This window comes from Fomitiporia mediterranea (assembly GCF_000271605.1).
Source record: "Fomitiporia mediterranea MF3/22 unplaced genomic scaffold FOMMEscaffold_5, whole genome shotgun sequence".
Taxonomy (NCBI): Eukaryota; Fungi; Basidiomycota; class Agaricomycetes; order Hymenochaetales; family Hymenochaetaceae; genus Fomitiporia; species Fomitiporia mediterranea.
The window spans coordinates 2,906,068-2,922,677 of NW_006760390.1; the positions used below are offsets into that span (position 1 = coordinate 2,906,068).

Genomic DNA, 16,610 nt, shown 5'->3' on the forward strand with positions numbered 1-16,610 from the left:
CACCTATGCAAATGCGATGCACTGTTGATGTCCATCAATTACACGCATATGCTCCAGATCTCCAGGCCCTGTCTGCAAGGCGGTTGCTCTCAAGCGATTTCAAAATGCACAAGACCAAGTTCACGCAGGGAAGTCAGAAAAAGAACACGTCCCGCCTAGACTCAATGATTCATCAGCGAGATAACGAAGAAGGTGCGACTTCATCTCCTTATAATTTGCTTCTTGTAATTTTTTTTTTTTTTAGTAGCAGCAGTGCCCTAAACGCGGCTCCCTTATCTCCCCCTGCCCCTTTCTTTCATGCTCTTCGCTGTCCCAATTGTCCGCGCTTCATACAGATAGCCATCAACAGACGGAGAAAGTTTTCACACACATCAATCGTCTGTTCGTTCAAATTCAATTGCCCATCGAAAGACGTTCATCACGTCGCTGTCATCCCGCCTTGGAGAGTTATAGGAACTCCCACCGGATTTTTATATGGGCGCTTGGATTCCGAGGTGCGTTATAGGCTCAGTAATAATGAGTCGCGTGGGCAGAGAATGGTAAGACGCGCCTGCTCGTTCCCGAAGTCCGTTCGATCATCGCCTCGGGGCCGTCGTGTCGCCGCTAAGGAAATTTAAGACGTGACATAAATGATCGTGCATAGTCTAAACGGAAGCAGGTGCCTGAGGGTCCTTGACGTGAACAATCATATAACTTCGTCAAGAGATGAGGGTAGTGCTGTTTCTGATCCCACTTCTTACCTTCCTGCCGAACAGCAAAGTCATTGGGGATGCCAACGATTTCAAGAGGAAAATTAGCAGATACCCAAAACGATGTGGAGGTATATGCTCGTGATTCGGGGGTCTCTTTCGACGAGCAAGACGATCACGCTTATGAGCAAGCACGACGGAGTCGAAGTCATTTGCGAGGACTTGCATCTCCTCCGCCTAATACACCTCCCCCGCTTCCACCTCAGCACTCCCCGCAGAGCCCACCGCCAGACAGGTCATACTCAGAGCTACTTGTTGCATTTCAGAGACAGAAACAGGTGATTGCGAAGCTGCGGGCAGCGAACGAGGAACATGCGATCAACGAGGAACGACTTAGATCGGACCTTCTTGCTATGTCCCACAGGTATCTCGAAGCGCGAGTACAGGTCGAAGCACTCGAGAAACGCTGCAAAGACGCGGAGATGCGGGTGGAGGGGCTCTCCTCACAGCTCGAGAACCAGAATGTCCGAGGCTCCGGTCCAGCCTCTTTTGGTAGACGTTCGGATGACGATCACTCCCCAAGGACATGGCAGGATGTTCGGGACCAGGCACGACAGGCATCAAAGAACCGCAGGGATGACTATGCAGATACAGCGACAGTCAGTGCTGGTACAGTGGACTCATCGGAGTACGTCGCAGTCGAATTATCGCCACGTCCGGTAACTCGCCCGGAAATTTCTCTTGAAGAGGTCCTAGGGCTGGTCAGAGCGATTAATATGCAATCGCTTGAACTAGCACGGTCATGTATTTCATGCACCACGTTCAGGCCGGGGGTTAGGACGATACAAGCAGATAATAAAATGGTCGTCGACCTCACCAATGCCATTGGCTGTATATTGGTGCAGACGCTTCGTTCCAGGGATCACAGCAAAAACAAAGCGACAATTGAGCTAGGATTCCGAGCCTTGTTATCTTACCACGTCTCCAAGTTAATCGAGGATTGGCCATTTCAGAATCAGGATGAAAATATAAATCCGGAAGATGCGGAAGGTACGTTGCTTCCAATAGCGAGTTGCTTAGCAATAATTCCTTTTCCAACAGATGATTCAGAAGATCCATCGACCAGTGAGAAGAAAAAGTATAGTGGATCTGCGGAAAGAGTTCTCAGAGACATTGCAACCGTTCTGACACTAAGCGGGTCTCCTGGTCAGCCTTCATCTCTGATACGAAGCCATAGGGAACGCATAGGTTCCACACTCGATGCTCTATTCAAAACTGCAGAGAGATTAGCGTGCCGGATAAAGGAAGGAAGGTTCGATGGACCGCTACCAGCGGAGTACAGTTTCCTGTACGCGAGGCCGGGTGCCACCTTCAACAAGGACCTCATGCAGAGAAATAGCACACAACAATCGATGGCGATCTGGAAAAGCGCATCGAAAAGGCCCGTCCAGGTGCTTTGCACGCGGGAAGTAGGACTGGCACGCCTGCATCGGGCACCTGCTGACACTGGTCCTCTGAGCAGGGAGAGCTCGAGAAGCAGTACCAATAATACCCAGGTAGCTAGAACAAAGGAGATGGAGGTGTTGTCCAAAGTTGTCGTAGTCTTTGAATCAGATTTAGACAAATGACCAATATCCGGGCGAATGAAACAAATGGGTTCCTGGTATCATACATTGATGATTGAGCCGCATCGACGTTGGTATTGATAATTGAAGAGAGGAAGGTATTGCAACGTCATCGCCGGTTTGTCGTTGTTTGTATTTATTTACTCTGTAGATTTAATCGACTCCTTTTCATTATACCCAAACGAAACAACCCTCTATTTCATCTACCGCTATCATGACCAGGAAACACAGCTGCTGATGCATCTACAGGGGGGTTGGGGGTGTATTGTTACAATTTGCTTTGTTTTATTCTAATATTATCCAGATATTTTTAAATGCATCAGGGGCGGCATGGAATTCTAATCTAATCAAGTAAGTCGTCGAGGTCCAGTGCCTGTAAAGCCTTTCGCAGTCTTTGTCGCAGTAATGATAGCTCAGGTAAGTCATCCCTCCATGCCGGTGTCAAGTCCTCCGGGATCTGTGAGCCTTCGTCGTTGGCCTCTGCATGTTCCCGAGCATGAGCCAGGGCCTCCTCGTCAGGCGGCGCAAGGTTTGCAAACTGGAGGCGTGCTAAGCCCTTCGAGATGGCGCGGACCTCCACGAGCAATTCTGCAGCATTTCCTAGTTTCGTTTCAGGTAGTCGACTTGACTCCATTAGTGACAGTAGTCCGGCTGCAATACCACGTAGATTCCCAAGTTCCCGTCCGATAGGTGCCCCAGTGTCTTTAAATCCACCGTCAAAACCCGATTGTAACGCGCCTTCCTTTCCTGCTGTAATCCCTTCACGATAACCAGCCTATATGCGTGTCGTCTGGTCAGAGAATATACCGCGAGAAGTAAAAATAAACGCTCACGTTTACGAAATGCTCAGACAGCCTACTCCATTCACGCTCGCTGTCAGCGTGAACCTGATGAGGTGGTTCGCCATTCAAAAAATTATCATCCCTTTCACCAAGTTCTGTGAAGTCGTACATCTCGAAAGGTGTGCGATGATTGATCCAATAGACTGTCTATATTCTAGATTGGTCCCGATTACGAATCATTAGAAATTCGTGAGAATAGATTGCTAATACAACTTATTATAATTTTTATTTGCACTCCCCGTTTATTTCTGTCCAAATCGTTAACTACCCAGTAAGTTCCTGCCCTTAGTTCAGGATAGACCATGTGTCCGAAAGTTGAAGTGTATCTTTTACGTTTCCAACAATGAACAGATCGATGTATTTATTTAATAATACTCCCGGAATTTGTTGAGTATGTTACAAAACGATTATTTGCAGCACAATCATTCGTTCTGATAATTTGTTTATTGTCTTTTCAGAGGGCATAGGTACGACCTAGAAGCAATGCTTTATTTTGCTTGCTCTGTGCAGCCTCATTGATTACACTTCAATCTTGTCAAAATCTCATTAGATCGGAGAGTGCCAGTCAAGGGAGTCAAGGCCGCATTACCATTCTTGATTTTCAAAGTGTGATCGCCGTTTCCTTCTTCCTATATTCCTAGGCTAGAGCTCTGCAAGGCACATCGGCTTGCAAATTCATAACGGCCCGTCTCCTCCCAGTCGCACTCGCTTCTTAGCATGTGACGAGTTCTGTGGTAGTTCGGGATCTCTGGGTGCTCTCATGCTGACAAGTCGCATTCTTATACCATCGATCTGGTAGACTGTCTACCAGCGAGTGTTAACTCTCGTTACAAGCATATGGACAGGGATGGCAACCGAAACTTTGACGCAGACTATTGCATCTTACGCTTCAAGCGAGAGTTGCCGAACAGAAAGAGCCAGAGAAGTCTCACGAGGCGGCGGAGGCTGAGCAACCGTATAGAAATGCAAATCTGCTGCCCGTGTTCCCGAATTTGCACTATCCACCTCTTGAGCCTTATGAGCATGTCGACCCTGGACATCGTGCACTTAATCATCCTAACCCTCGTTCATTCCTAGACGCTACCACTCGCGTGGATGAGCTAACTCCGAATTTTGGAACTGAAATTCATGGAGTAAATCTTGCTAGGTTGACCAAGGATGAACGAGACCAAGTAGCTCTCGAGGTGACAATCGATCTGGGTCACTGATTAGGATACAAGATATTAAATTATCAATACAGGTTGCCCGCCGGGGTCTACTAGTCTTCAAGGACCAGGCGGAGTTCATTAATAGTGGGCCATATTTCTACCTTGAGTGGGGCAGGCACTTCGGAAGGTGTATACTCTTTACCATTCTTCTGATCTTATCATGCTCACAGGTGTTTATCGTCCAGATTGCACATTCATCCCACATCCGGGCATCCTGATGGTTATCCTGAAATTCACCTCGTCTATCGGTCAGACTATCCCTTCCTCCAGAGCATAATATAAGATACTTAACTCACTGACAGCGACGCAAATACTACGTTCGACTTCGAGTACGAAGACACCATTACATCGACTGTCTGGCATTCAGACGGTTCGCCCGATCTTCAACCACCAGGACTCACAACGTTCTTTCTACTTGCTCAACCACATACGGGCGGTGATACGCTCTTCACGAGCCAAGTTTCCACGCTGAAGAAGCTCTCACCTACGTTTCTTGCGTTCCTCAAGACACTCAAAGCATTGCACTCTAGCGTCAAGCTAGCAGACTTCTCGAGATCTGGTCGTCGAGGTGGAGTCGTCCGTCGTGAACCTGTTGAAAATATACACCCGGTCGTTCGCCGTCATCCAGTTACTGGAGAAGAAGCGTTGTATGTCAACAAGCAGTACACAAGGCATATTATAGGGCTTAAGAAGGAAGAATCACGTAAGATTCGCAAACCTTCCCCTTCTGAATTGTTGAACAATTAAGGACTTCTAACGATTGTATATCATCTCAGAGAATATTCTTAACTTTTTGTACAACCATATCGCAGCATCAGGAGACTGTCAAACTCGTGTCCATTGGTCACCGAACACTGTTGTTCTCTGGGACAATCGGATTACAGCGCACGTGAGTCTAAAATTGAATATAGCGGCAAATTTTTGAGACTTCCCTGAATGATACGGTCTTCAGAGTGCTGTTGCAGACTACGGGAAAGGACTCTCAATTGAACGGCGTCATGGAGCACGTATTACACCGCAGGCTGAACGTCCGATACCGGCATGGGACGGATTGGAACTTGAAGGTGCGAAGGGAGAAGCAGCAACACAAATGAACTTAAATATATGAATTGTAAAATGACAGAATTATACTATCGCTGAAAATTTGTGACGTATTTCTCTGTGCAGACAGTTGGGAGTTGATTTGATGTAAGCTACGAAACAGGATTGCACAAATGTAAATTTGCTGCATAAAGATAAAGAATACTAGTTTGCTGCATGAACTTAACTCAGCATAGGACGAAGAATTCAGTCCATATTCCGCTATCCTGGCTTAAAGATATTGACGCTGAGGATGATTTTAAGGGTGTTCATATTAGGACGTACATCGGTATTCTGATTGGAGTAATTAATCGAGTTCTAAGGCATGTAGAAAACATACAAAGTCACCAAGAGTATTTGTAGCATATTCTTCTGAGCAACTACAAGTATACAATAATTTATTGACTAAAGAGACGTCACAGAAGCATCGCTAGCTTTTCATCAGCTTCATAGAGTTATGCTTCCGTCAAGACTTGTCAGGAATTAGAAGGCGTCTGTCAATGTGGATCGATTGCATTGCCACCGTCGATCTCAAAATGCGATCGACGTTCTCAGACTCTTTCTGCTTCCTAGAGCTCCGCAAGGTACAACGGCTTTCAAATTCCCAACGGCCCGTCTCCCTCCATCTCGCATTTGTCTCTCGGCATGTGACGAATATTATGGTCATGCAGGTATCTTTGTGTGCTCTTACGTCGCCGACTCTCACGTTCTTACGCCATATAGTTCGGATATGGCGTGTTATGCACTCACGGTCTCGCAAACATCCCGCCAGCGAGCATCGAATCTGGTTAAAGGTCATTGAGGGACAAAGACCCATCTTAATTCTTCATCTTCTAGCTGGACAGGCATGGCGACCGAAACTTTAACGCAGACTATAGCTAGCCTTACGCTTCACACAAGGGCACCCACAGAACAAAAGGAGCCAGAGAAATCACAAGAGGCGAAGGAGGCTGAGCAGCCGTACAGATATACGAATCTGCTCCCTGTCTTCCCGAATGAGCACTATCCACCTCTTGAGCCCTATGAACATGTCGACCCTGGAAATCGTGCTCTCAATCATCACAACCCTCGTTCATTCCTGGATGCTGCCACTCGCGTGGATGAGCTGACTCCGAACTTGGGGACTGAAATTCATGGAGTAAATCTTGCTAGGCTGACTAATTATGAACGAGACCAAGTAGCACTCGAGGTGACAATCAATCTCACCCAGAAATAAAATATAAGGTACGAACTGATCAATGCAGGTTGCTCGCCGTGGACTCCTGGTCTTTAGAGACCAGGACAAATTCATCAACGGTGGACCAGACTTCTTCCTTGAGTGGGGTAGACACTTCGGAAGGTGTGTACCGCTTACTTTACTTGTCCCCTTTACATAATTTTACGATGACTTATTATCTAGGTTACACATTCATCCCACATCTGGACATCCTGATGGCTATCCTGAGCTTCACCTCGTCTATCGGTGAGAACATGTCCTTCTCCAATACATATTCAAGGATCATTAAACACTTTCATAGAGATGCAAACACTACGTTCAACTTTGAGTACGAAGATAGCATTACGTCGACCGTCTGGCACTCGGACGTTTCATACGAGCTTCAACCACCAGGACTGACGACGTTCTTCTTGCTCGCTCAACCGTATACGGGTGGTGATACGCTCTTTACAAGCCAAGTCTCCACTCTCAAGAAACTCTCACCTGCATTTATCGCGTTCCTCAAGACCCTCAAGGCCGTACACTCCGGCGTTGAACAGGCGGATTTCTCGAGATCTGGTCGTCGTGGTGGAGTTGTCCGTCGTGAACCTGTTGAGCATGTACATCCAGTCGTTCGCCGTCATCCGGTAACCGGAGAAGAAGCATTGTATGTCAATAAGCAGTTCACGCGGCGTATTCTTGGACTCAAGAAGGAGGAATCACGTAAGACTGAGCTTCTCTCTTTTAAATACCGGATTAAAAAAAATTCTAACAAACGGTTATTATCCTAGAAAACATACTCAACTTCTTGTATGAGCATATTGCAGCTTCGGGAGATTGCCAAACCCGTCTCCACTGGTCTCCCAATACTGTGGTTCTCTGGGACAATCGCATCACAGCGCATGTGGGTTCCCAAATTGTATATTTGTCAACTCGTCGACCTCATGTTATTGTTGCGGTATTTTAGAGTGCGATTGCAGACTATGGGAAAGGCCTCTCAACAGAGAGGCGTCATGGAGCACGTATCACTCCGCAAGCTGAGCGGCCGATTCCGGCATGGGACGGATTGGAACTCTAGTATGCTGAAAGTGATGTAGTAAAGTAAATATGCAAAGACGACGTGCGCTCTGAATTGAAGGGCTGCATTCCTACTGGGTGATGGTAACCACACAAGAGAGACTAGCAATTTCGGATGGAGCCTGGACTTTGGGTAATACAATTTCATGTATGAATGCTTGAACGAAAGGAAAGACCACGTATATATGCGAAAACAACAGTGGTGCGATACTCAGTCTCTAATTGAAGTTGCACATGACAGGAAGAGTTAACAAAGCCAGCACAAGCAAATTTACAGACGGATGTAATGTCAGCCGGGAATACAACACTAAGAACCTCTGGCCTTTCCTTTACCTTTCTTATCTGAAGAATCCTCCGCCTCTCCTTCCTCTTCTAGATTATCACCACCCTCCTCCTCCTCTTCTTCTTCCTCTTCTTCCTCCTCTTCCTCTTGCGCTTCCTTCAACTCAGCAGCTGCAGCTGCAGCTTGAGCACGGGCGCCCCTTCCTTTCATAATCAACATCTCCTTCAACCATCCATTCTCTCGACGCAAATCCGACGCTTCGCGTTCTAGGTCGTCTGCGCGGGATTCAAGCTCAACGACAGATCGTTCGAGAGCGAGAGTCTTATGTTTCTTCTTTATTCGAAAGCGTGCTGTTTCGTAATTATTCAATAAATAAGAAATAAAGTAAAGGATGAGTTGGATGAGGCGTGAACATACCTGATGCGACGGTATTCCTTCGTCGCTTGTCTTCTGCGATTGCGGCCTCGTCCATCAATGATTGACCCCTTGATGCACCAGGGCTAACAGGGGTAGACGGAGTAGTCGAAGAAGTAGTACTCCTGCTACGAGCCCTCGAACCTTCTGTAGATGGGCCAGCTCCGGGAGTTTGCGCAGGCTGCTGAAAAGCACTTGGAAGTGGAAGAGGTGGCAATTGACCTGCAAGTGAAGAGTCTATCGGGGGTACAGGAAATTGGAAAGATCCTATACCTGGTAACTGTGGTGGTGGCCATCGATGGACTGAGGATTCGGAAAGGGAATGTTGCATGCCATGCTGTGCGCCGCCATGGCTCGTTCCGCTAGACGGATGGCGAAATGGACCTGTTTGTGCTGGTTGAAAGCCTTGTGAAGATCCTGGCAGAGGCCCTCCATTTCCTGGGGGAATATTTCCATACGGGTATAGCAGTCCTTGAACTTGTCTGAGGAGTGTAATCGGGTCAGGGAGATTCTGCTGTTGGGCGCCAGGAGCATGTTGTCCAGTTTGAATAGCAGAAAGAGCAGCTAATTGGGCGAGTGTATATGGATCGAGTCCAGGAAGCTGGCTGAGCTGCGATAAGTACGGATGTTGTTGCTGCTGACCAGAAGCGCTTGCAATATTAGGAGGGAACTGCAGTGGCGGCAGTTGTCGAGGATCTAAGGGCTGTTGGCCTATACCAGACCTTGATGATGATTGTCCTGGGTTCAGCGGTGAGGCACCACGTCCTTGCGATTGCGATCGGCTTTCACTCCTTTTACCTCTCCCTCTCGACCCAGTATCAGACTGTGAAGGGCCACCTGGATCACGGTCCATATCAAACGAGAATACAAGCTTCTCCCAATAATCGAGTTCTTGAGAAACGGACTCCGCAACGGCTCGTTCAGTGGCAGACGAGATATCAAGTTTAAGATCAGCGTTCCCGTTGACGGCAATATCTGGAGAGTCGTCCACGGTCGCGAGCATAGTATCCAAGCGCATCCCCGCGCCGCTTTTCTGGAGCTTTCAAGGAGCCTGTCGCACGGTAAAGGCGAGGCGAGGTAGAAGATGGAGGAGGGATGCACGCAATCTAAGCTTCTAGTGCCGCTATTCATCCCTTTCGGTGTTTCTTGCATGCGAGAAATCATGATGGCATAAACAGAATACCGCAGGCGACAGCGATTCGCAATATGCACACAAGATGACGTGCCTAGGCATCCAAATGAGGAACGCAGTCAATAATTAGCCACTCGTATCCAGAGCCTCTTTGGGACGTGCCGTATGGCTCAAGAACAGCGTCTTCAAGCTAGTTTTGCTTGCCAAAGGCGACCCTCAATAGATTGAGAGTTAAAGCTAATGAGGAGAAACAGTTCATCTAAGGAAAACAAAGCATCACGTGACTTAGATGTGTTTACGCGAATCGCGTTCTTCGTGCCTGAGTCTGCAAAACAGTATGGATATGGACAAGAAATTCAGCGTGAATATTAACGGTATTAATAATCTGTCTCAAAGTGAACTTGTTTGTCCTTATACTTTCTACAAAATAATGTTGAAGTATCTTATTCTTGTCCTGCATTGTACACGTCCTTATCATCTCGTTACATTGTGTAAATTTCTAACTAATGCTGGGGGGTAGTTTAATTAACCCAATGGAAGTCCGCAAACTTCACAATCAGAGCCGGCACGACTGTTCTCAAAAGTACAATGAGGGCAGATGCGTATGTTCTGAGCGGGTGCAGGAGCTCCAGAACCAGCTGCAGACTGAGCTTCCATTGCAGCTATCTGATCCCGAATATCCTGAGGAAGCTCGTCCATATCAGTATCGCCTCCCTGCTGTGGCGGAGGTTGACTCGCTATAGTAACAAGTATATGAGAAACTTCTAGAGCATCAAGAGGATTCAAGACACGTACGGGCGTTTTCTCGGGTAAATGTCATGAGAGTCTCCCAGCTACTCGTCTTGAACAGCTCATGGAATAATCGCTGGTCACCAGAGCTCACAGACGAAGCAGCTCGAACAAACAATTTCATATCCTCCTAAACCACAAATTAGGAAAGGTCCGACGATTTCAAGAAGAGGGTTGTTTACCGCAGACACCAAACCAGTCGAAGGTAGGAATGAAATAAGATGCCAGTCACTAAGATATTCAACTATTTGACGGAACATCCGTGGTTCTTTCTGCTCATAGCTCGGGTCACTGGTGATCTCCGGGGCTCTCAGTCGTGACAACTCTTTCAAAACTTTCTGTACATCTTGGTCTTCTAGGCCTGGCCGGTTTTCGATTGGGAATTTGTTCGAAATGAATAACGGCGACGGATTTTGAGGGAAACCGTGAGTCACCTGCGTAATCATAATTTAATTTCACGAGTAGGAAAGGATCGAAGGAAGACGTACATCTATGAGAAGGTACTCCACAGGAAAACAGGGCTTCGCACTCTTTTGAACATCCAGCCCATACTCATTTTTATACCTAAAGAAGACGTCGGGAATGTATCGTGCGGATCCTGCCATTTGATCTTCTTCCTTTACTCGTACAATTCCAGGATCCACACTCGCCTCAATCATATCTGCATCGACCATTGCGCAAGCTTGTTCCGACACCTGGTATGCATTGATGTCAATACCGCCTTCTTCGGTCCCCGTCGCGACAGCTGTGACCAAGCGCGACGAGAATTTTCCGGTAACAGAGGAACGTGACGCTGTTGGATTTTCCAATTGAAGCCTTGCTGCAAATATGACTTCTAATGAGGAAAGAAAATATGAATACGGGTGACGCTTGTGAACGTTCTTCGTTCTATCTTCTTCGGAAGGATCTAGATCTGTGAAGATGTATCCGACGATCGTAAGAGGAGGGGCAGCGGCCGCTGCGAGATTTCGAACAGCTTTCTCGTCTTCCCAAGGTAAGCCCAGTGTCAATCCGTCTAGTTCACCCTCTTGCGGGGGTTCGTGAATTGCTTCAACGACAGCCTTGATGCCCATCGGTACTTTCTCGTACGGCTCGTAGTGGCCAATGAGCCAGCCAAATCGCTGTGTACCGGTCCGTCGCCACACGTTAAGGAACCGGTCCACGATCTCATGGGTAGAGAACTCTAAGTGTTCTATCATACGGAATGGCTGTGGCTGCAATGTGATTGCGGATGGCTGGCATGAAGAGCATATACCCGCAGGCCATGGTGCATGCTTTCCATTCGGGCAAGGATCCTTCACTTTGTATGAAAGTGGCTCCAGGGGTGGGAGTACGGCTGACGATGATGAAGCGGCAGGTTTTGAAGGAGCCAATTTGCGAAGGTACGCATGGTAGGATAGACGCTTGATACCCTGTTCAGCGTGATAGGCCGCATCGTATGGCTCCAGTGGCATGCAGTGGTCGCACATTGCATTCGCGCCGTGCTTGCAAAAGCGCGAGTCACGGTCTCGTTTTATCTTACCGTCCTGCTTACGCCAATACTCATCCACCGGATCCTCCTTCACGAGTTCCCATGGTCGATGTGTGGCGTCTGCCGTAGGATATAATGTTGTTGAATGTTCACTAGCTAGAGCAGGCAATGGTTGAGAAGACTCAGGCGTTATTGAATCATCATACGAAACGAATAGAAGGTCTGCATGTCTAGAGACTGAATGAGTACAATCCACGGGCATTATCTGAGTGACAACATACTTCACTTGATGTTCTGCAAGAGTTTTGCCCTGCAACTGAGGAAGGCCCCATTCACCTCCTCTAGGTTGTCTCGAGAATTTTATCGATGACGGGTTTACCTTCACCGTGTCGGCTACCTAAGATGATCGTGAGTAAATATCGTGGATGGATGCAGTCAACCGCTTACTTTCTGAGCAAGGTCGAAGAAGTTTGACGACGGATCCACTTCGTAGCGGAAGTTTCCCGCTTTGCATCGGATACGGATAAGCTATACGCTGCCTTAGATGCACGCTTAATTCACATCAGTATAACACGTACCATTGCTGAAGGTGGTGGTTCTCTGCAAGAGTATTGGTAGAACGCGCGTCTTGTTTATGACGCGTTCCGCGTGTGGCCTCAGGCTTCCGCGTCGATCATCCATGACTAAGCTGAAAGTCTCTTTGTGTCATTCAAGTCCAATGTCTGGCAGGAGTTTGGAGTACAATTTTGTTGCAAATGTGATTTATAATATACTATATATCTTTTCTTTTTGCATAATCTAATTGCGGTTCTATAGTGTAGCGGTTATCACACAGGATTCTGACTAGTAATGTTCCTGTAACCCCGGTTCGATTCCGGGTAGGACCTCGACAATTATATAAATTGAAATTTTTTCTCGCTGTTTGGATGAGTCTCTCCTTGTTGTTACAAAATAGTCATGTTATTGTATACAAAATCCACTATCTTCAATACCTGTGAGTGCAGTCAGGCATACTTGGCTGAGATGACTGATGATTGTGATTGCATACTCAAGCTTACGTAACTAATATTTCCGTCATATCGCGTCCCCAATTCCCCCAGGCAGTTTGGGCACGGATGCGGAGTACCGCTGCCACCTTCATAGCATTTCAACGTCGCCACCAGCCGATGCGAGGTGTCTTCTAATAACAATTTCCAATGTCTGACCGTGCGTCGCCTCTTTGTTTCATTCGTGTCCTGCGTCGTCCTGACTTGCTTGCGAATAGCGTCGAGCATCGTAGCGGCTCTCTCAAGAGCGGTTCACCGCATTCGCGTTACCCCACCTCGGATCATTGCTTCCCCCAAAACTCGTGCGTGTAGTATTGTTACGGCCGCCATTCTAGCTCGTACGTTCCATGCTAATCATTGCCATAAACTGTTAGAACCACGCCGCGCGGCAGTCGCTCTCATCATTCGAGTCGTTCCGTCTCCATTCGCTTCTCAATCCTCTCTACAAAATGTCCATGTGCCTGAGACTTTGTCGGACTTCTTCTCACTTGACTGGGTAAATGAACCTGGTGCGACAGCCGAGATACTCTTCTTAAGGCGGGACGCACCACAGAGTGAGAACAGTGTTGTTCAGAACACACCCAGGAATGTCGAAGATGCACACCTCGCGTTTCCGGGTGGAAGAATGGAAGAAGGCGATGAGGGAGGACTATATACTGGTTTGTAGCAGCTTTTTTAAGTCATATGTATCTGCTAAAAGCGATAACATGCAGCTATGCGCCAAACATGGGAGGAAATTGGCATCGACCTTGCTGAGAAGGATTTCATGCTCATTGGGCAATTGGACGACCGCGAGATCACTACTTCCCTCGGGAAACGATTGCTCATGATTCTGTCGCCATTCGGTAATTTCTGACAACCCGTTTTCGAGGGCGTTTCACTAACACAGATTGTAGTATTTCTTCAAGTGACTCCGAAAACACCCGCACCCGATCCTGGACTTGGAACTCATCTTCACTGGATACCACTCTCATCACTGCTCGCATCTGCTTCTATAGATGGACCGAAACCAAAGAAAGGCACGAGGAGTGCGCGTCAATGGACAAACGTAACGGTCGATGTCGCTTCCCGTCTTACACCTCGGCATTCTACCACCCTGCGATTAATTGTCCGCATGTTTTTGGGGAGCATGCAGTTCAACGCCATTTTGCTTGAATCAACCGAGACGAGTGAAGCTCTCCGACCGGACGGTGAGAAGGCAGGCGCAGAATCTGAGCAGCGAAGAGAAATTCTGAAACTTTGGGGCCTATCACTGGGTATGACGCTGGACTTCATTGCCCATATGCACCCTGCATCCTCGCCATTCTCCGTCGACTATCCCCGTGATGAAGTGACCGGACTTGGGACGAGCATCGCGCCGAGTATGACGTGAGTGCTTTATATATCTCATGCGTTGATGGACTTCGTATTAATGATGCTGATTTAAACCTTAGGTCCGTCTTCCCGCGATTCTCATACCCAGACGTTAATTTCTGGATTTGGGTCTTCGGAAAACGATACCGTGAAGTTATACGCAGCTGGGAAGCTAGTGCACGCAATGGCGGGGCAAATGACAGGAGGTACATATTTTCTCGAAATGAAAGATGATAATTTCTTACAAGCTTTGCTTGCAGAATCAACTGGATAGGAACTGCTGTCAATCAGTTCTACGCTGCAGTGCGCAAAGCATTAATTATTGTCCTGATCCTGCGTGCCATCGGTATTCTGGTTGCACTCGGCTTTGGAACTTGGTGGTTCTTTGCTCAGTAACTTAGCGAATACTTATCCGGCTTTTTAGCTTTGATGGACATAAAAGTTAATCAGATAGTTTATTTTTACTCGGTTCTTTAGTTGTTGTTGTACGGTATATGGTTGCATGACTTTCTCGCTCTACAATGTTGCTCTTCCACATCGTGATTAATTGAAATAAACTGTTGCTTCTGTTGAAGAAAGCGAGGTATTACTTCGGAGTCGAGCATTATTTATTCAGTAATTACGTGGTAAACTATGTAACTGAAGGAAGAAACGGCGAATATGATTTCAATCCATGTCTACAGCTCTGTCCAGCCGCTCTCATTCGAACCTGCAGTTAAGAACGAAGATCTGTGGGCAGCGACATGAGCTTTTCGCTAACCTCACTAAATTAAGAAAAGCACTTACAGGAATATCACAACACTTGCGCCCGCACGCATACTAAGTCCACGATACAGTTGTCCAATACCAGTATGCTTTAACCAGCTCTCTTGCTCCTCTGGTTCTTCATGTACTTTGCCTTCCTTAGCTTTACCCTTTTCGTGCGCGCGAGACATTCGGCGTTCTCGCTTCTTCGGGTGGAGAGGCAGGTCAGAACGTTCTTCAGTGAGGATAGAGTAGAAGGCGTCGACGATCCCGGCGTATGGGCGTCGGCGGACTTCAACGCATGTAGCCAATGGAGGTGCGGATCCGCGAGTTTGGATCTGTAGTCGTCTGCGGATTGTGCCCATGGGAACTGTGATGAGGAGGCTTGCGCATGCGCCGCCGAGTTGTGCGAGGATCCATAAGAGTGGGTGGACTTCTTCTGCGTTCATCCCGCTTATGCGTCTGAAGACGCGTGCGGTGAGTGTTGGGACGAGGGCACTGGCGAGTGAGGATAGCGTGCAGTCGAGGATTGTTGAGTAGAGGAGTTGGGGATGGAGGTAGATTCCGTGGATACCGCCTTCGTGTAGGAGGATTTGGTTGAGTGCGTCGAGCGGGCCAGAGTAGCGTCTGTGTCGAGGATGAGAGGTTTGGACTATGAGTCGTGTACGGATGAGGTCGAGTGGAGAGAGGAGAAAGCCTGTGAAGACATGGGATGCGACGGGTAGAAGGATAGGGTGTGCTCGGGAGTAAAAAGAAGGAGATGGAGCAAGGGTGAAAGCCGAAAACAGATGGGTAAGAGCAGATTGAATGATAGGCTGAAGAACACCGTCAAGGAAAGTCCTTATGCAACCAGTGGCGGTGCCTGAATGCAATGGATGAGTAACCACAGGCGAGTAGATGTTAGAATAATGAGAGGGTACCTTTCCAGAGAGCCAAGTATCCTTCAGGTTTCCAACGCATTAATTGCTTCATCATCTGCCATACACCAGCTACACTGCCAGGTGGGATAACCCAATCTGGACGTGTTGCACTTTCGGAAACGCCTTGACGAACAACATACCCATGCTCATCCACGGGGCGAGGGGTGTTTGTGCGAGAAGAAAACGAGTCGGCTTCATCTGCGAAATAGTTGTCTCCGTTTGCGGAAGAAGTGTCGTCGCTTGTCTATCCCAAATGATACAATCAATTAAATTCAGTTTTTTTTTCGGGATTTAACGGATATGACTTGCTTCTTCCTCCTCCTCTGGCGGTTCCACTTCTTCAATAACGCCAGCATTACGTGGAACGAACTGAACCTCGAGCAGCGTATTTCCGACCTCCCATGGATTCTCGAGCGCAGCGGCGAGGTATTGGAGGATCGCCGACGCAGCCGCAGTGCGCAGAAACGCTACTGCATTTGGACCAGACGGTTCGAAGTCAAGATCTGGTGAAAGCTCATAGATTGAATTGGGCCGAGGTCGAGAAGACCATTGGTACGAAGTTGACGCCGAGTCAGCCTTTATAGACGGTCCGCCTGCACCCGATGCAGGATTAGAACCGTTGTTTGTGATGGGAACAAAAGACCATGCTGTAGGAGGATCAGAATAAAGGTCGCGTAGAGACCCGCTAGAGGCGCTCATGCTTTGTTACTGCTGTGGTCATTGACAAAGACAAAGATGCCGT

General features: G+C 47.7%; 8 protein-coding genes and 1 non-coding gene across 9 annotated transcripts; 5 read left to right on the forward strand and 4 right to left on the reverse strand.

The window, feature by feature from the left end:
* Positions 1 to 5: 5 nt before the first annotated feature.
* Positions 6 to 2,317, forward strand: FOMMEDRAFT_155545 (uncharacterized protein; the record flags this gene model as incomplete). Its single annotated transcript, XM_007265955.1, has 4 exons — positions 6 to 192; positions 336 to 494; positions 756 to 1,739; positions 1,791 to 2,317. The coding sequence occupies 4 exons, from the start codon at positions 6 to 8 to the stop codon at positions 2,315 to 2,317; spliced, it is 1,857 nt and encodes a 618-aa protein (XP_007266017.1).
* A 217-nt stretch (positions 2,318 to 2,534) lies between these two features.
* FOMMEDRAFT_146353 (uncharacterized protein) lies at positions 2,535 to 3,267 on the reverse strand (the record flags this gene model as incomplete). The annotated part of the gene is made up of 2 exons (XM_007265956.1): positions 2,535 to 3,089; positions 3,148 to 3,267. 2 exons carry the CDS (start codon positions 3,265 to 3,267, stop codon positions 2,658 to 2,660), a joined length of 552 nt encoding a protein of 183 aa, XP_007266018.1. The 3' UTR covers positions 2,535 to 2,657.
* A 726-nt stretch (positions 3,268 to 3,993) lies between these two features.
* Positions 3,994 to 5,458, forward strand: FOMMEDRAFT_146354 (TauD-domain-containing protein; the record flags this gene model as incomplete). The annotated part of the gene is made up of 7 exons (XM_007265957.1): positions 3,994 to 4,111; positions 4,234 to 4,340; positions 4,397 to 4,491; positions 4,550 to 4,612; positions 4,667 to 5,067; positions 5,141 to 5,253; positions 5,276 to 5,458. 7 exons carry the CDS (start codon positions 3,994 to 3,996, stop codon positions 5,456 to 5,458), a joined length of 1,080 nt encoding a protein of 359 aa, XP_007266019.1.
* A 737-nt stretch (positions 5,459 to 6,195) lies between these two features.
* FOMMEDRAFT_107127 (TauD-domain-containing protein) lies at positions 6,196 to 7,885 on the forward strand. The gene is made up of 6 exons (XM_007265958.1): positions 6,196 to 6,633; positions 6,689 to 6,783; positions 6,844 to 6,906; positions 6,962 to 7,362; positions 7,431 to 7,543; positions 7,607 to 7,885. Exons 1-6 carry the CDS (start codon positions 6,292 to 6,294, stop codon positions 7,715 to 7,717), a joined length of 1,125 nt encoding a protein of 374 aa, XP_007266020.1. The 5' UTR covers positions 6,196 to 6,291; the 3' UTR covers positions 7,718 to 7,885.
* A 138-nt stretch (positions 7,886 to 8,023) lies between these two features.
* Positions 8,024 to 8,471, reverse strand: FOMMEDRAFT_84061 (uncharacterized protein; the record flags this gene model as incomplete). Its single annotated transcript, XM_007265959.1, has 2 exons — positions 8,024 to 8,349; positions 8,417 to 8,471. The coding sequence occupies 2 exons, from the start codon at positions 8,469 to 8,471 to the stop codon at positions 8,024 to 8,026; spliced, it is 381 nt and encodes a 126-aa protein (XP_007266021.1).
* A 1,599-nt stretch (positions 8,472 to 10,070) lies between these two features.
* Positions 10,071 to 12,394, reverse strand: FOMMEDRAFT_107130 (polyubiquitin-tagged protein recognition complex, Npl4 component; the record flags this gene model as incomplete). Its single annotated transcript, XM_007265960.1, has 7 exons — positions 12,384 to 12,394; positions 12,253 to 12,333; positions 12,087 to 12,202; positions 10,823 to 12,035; positions 10,517 to 10,768; positions 10,341 to 10,464; positions 10,071 to 10,306 (listed from the first exon to the last, which is right to left on the reverse strand). Exons 1-7 carry the CDS (start codon positions 12,384 to 12,386, stop codon positions 10,071 to 10,073), a joined length of 2,025 nt encoding a protein of 674 aa, XP_007266022.1. The 5' UTR covers positions 12,387 to 12,394.
* Positions 12,395 to 12,611: 217 nt separating this feature from the next.
* On the forward strand, positions 12,612 to 12,692 carry FOMMEDRAFT_t29. Its single transcript has one exon. It is a non-coding gene; the product is annotated as a tRNA-Gln (tRNA).
* A 230-nt stretch (positions 12,693 to 12,922) lies between these two features.
* Positions 12,923 to 14,795, forward strand: FOMMEDRAFT_140381 (uncharacterized protein). The gene is made up of 7 exons (XM_007265961.1): positions 12,923 to 13,011; positions 13,070 to 13,153; positions 13,226 to 13,510; positions 13,565 to 13,696; positions 13,748 to 14,219; positions 14,285 to 14,410; positions 14,465 to 14,795. The coding sequence occupies exons 1-7, from the start codon at positions 13,002 to 13,004 to the stop codon at positions 14,598 to 14,600; spliced, it is 1,245 nt and encodes a 414-aa protein (XP_007266023.1). The 5' UTR covers positions 12,923 to 13,001; the 3' UTR covers positions 14,601 to 14,795.
* Position 14,796: 1 nt separating this feature from the next.
* On the reverse strand, positions 14,797 to 16,574 carry FOMMEDRAFT_167612 (mitochondrial carrier). Its single transcript, XM_007265962.1, has 4 exons — positions 16,178 to 16,574; positions 15,869 to 16,112; positions 14,991 to 15,810; positions 14,797 to 14,933 (listed from the first exon to the last, which is right to left on the reverse strand). The coding sequence occupies exons 1-4, from the start codon at positions 16,565 to 16,567 to the stop codon at positions 14,882 to 14,884; spliced, it is 1,506 nt and encodes a 501-aa protein (XP_007266024.1). The 5' UTR covers positions 16,568 to 16,574; the 3' UTR covers positions 14,797 to 14,881.
* Positions 16,575 to 16,610: the final 36 nt, after the last annotated feature.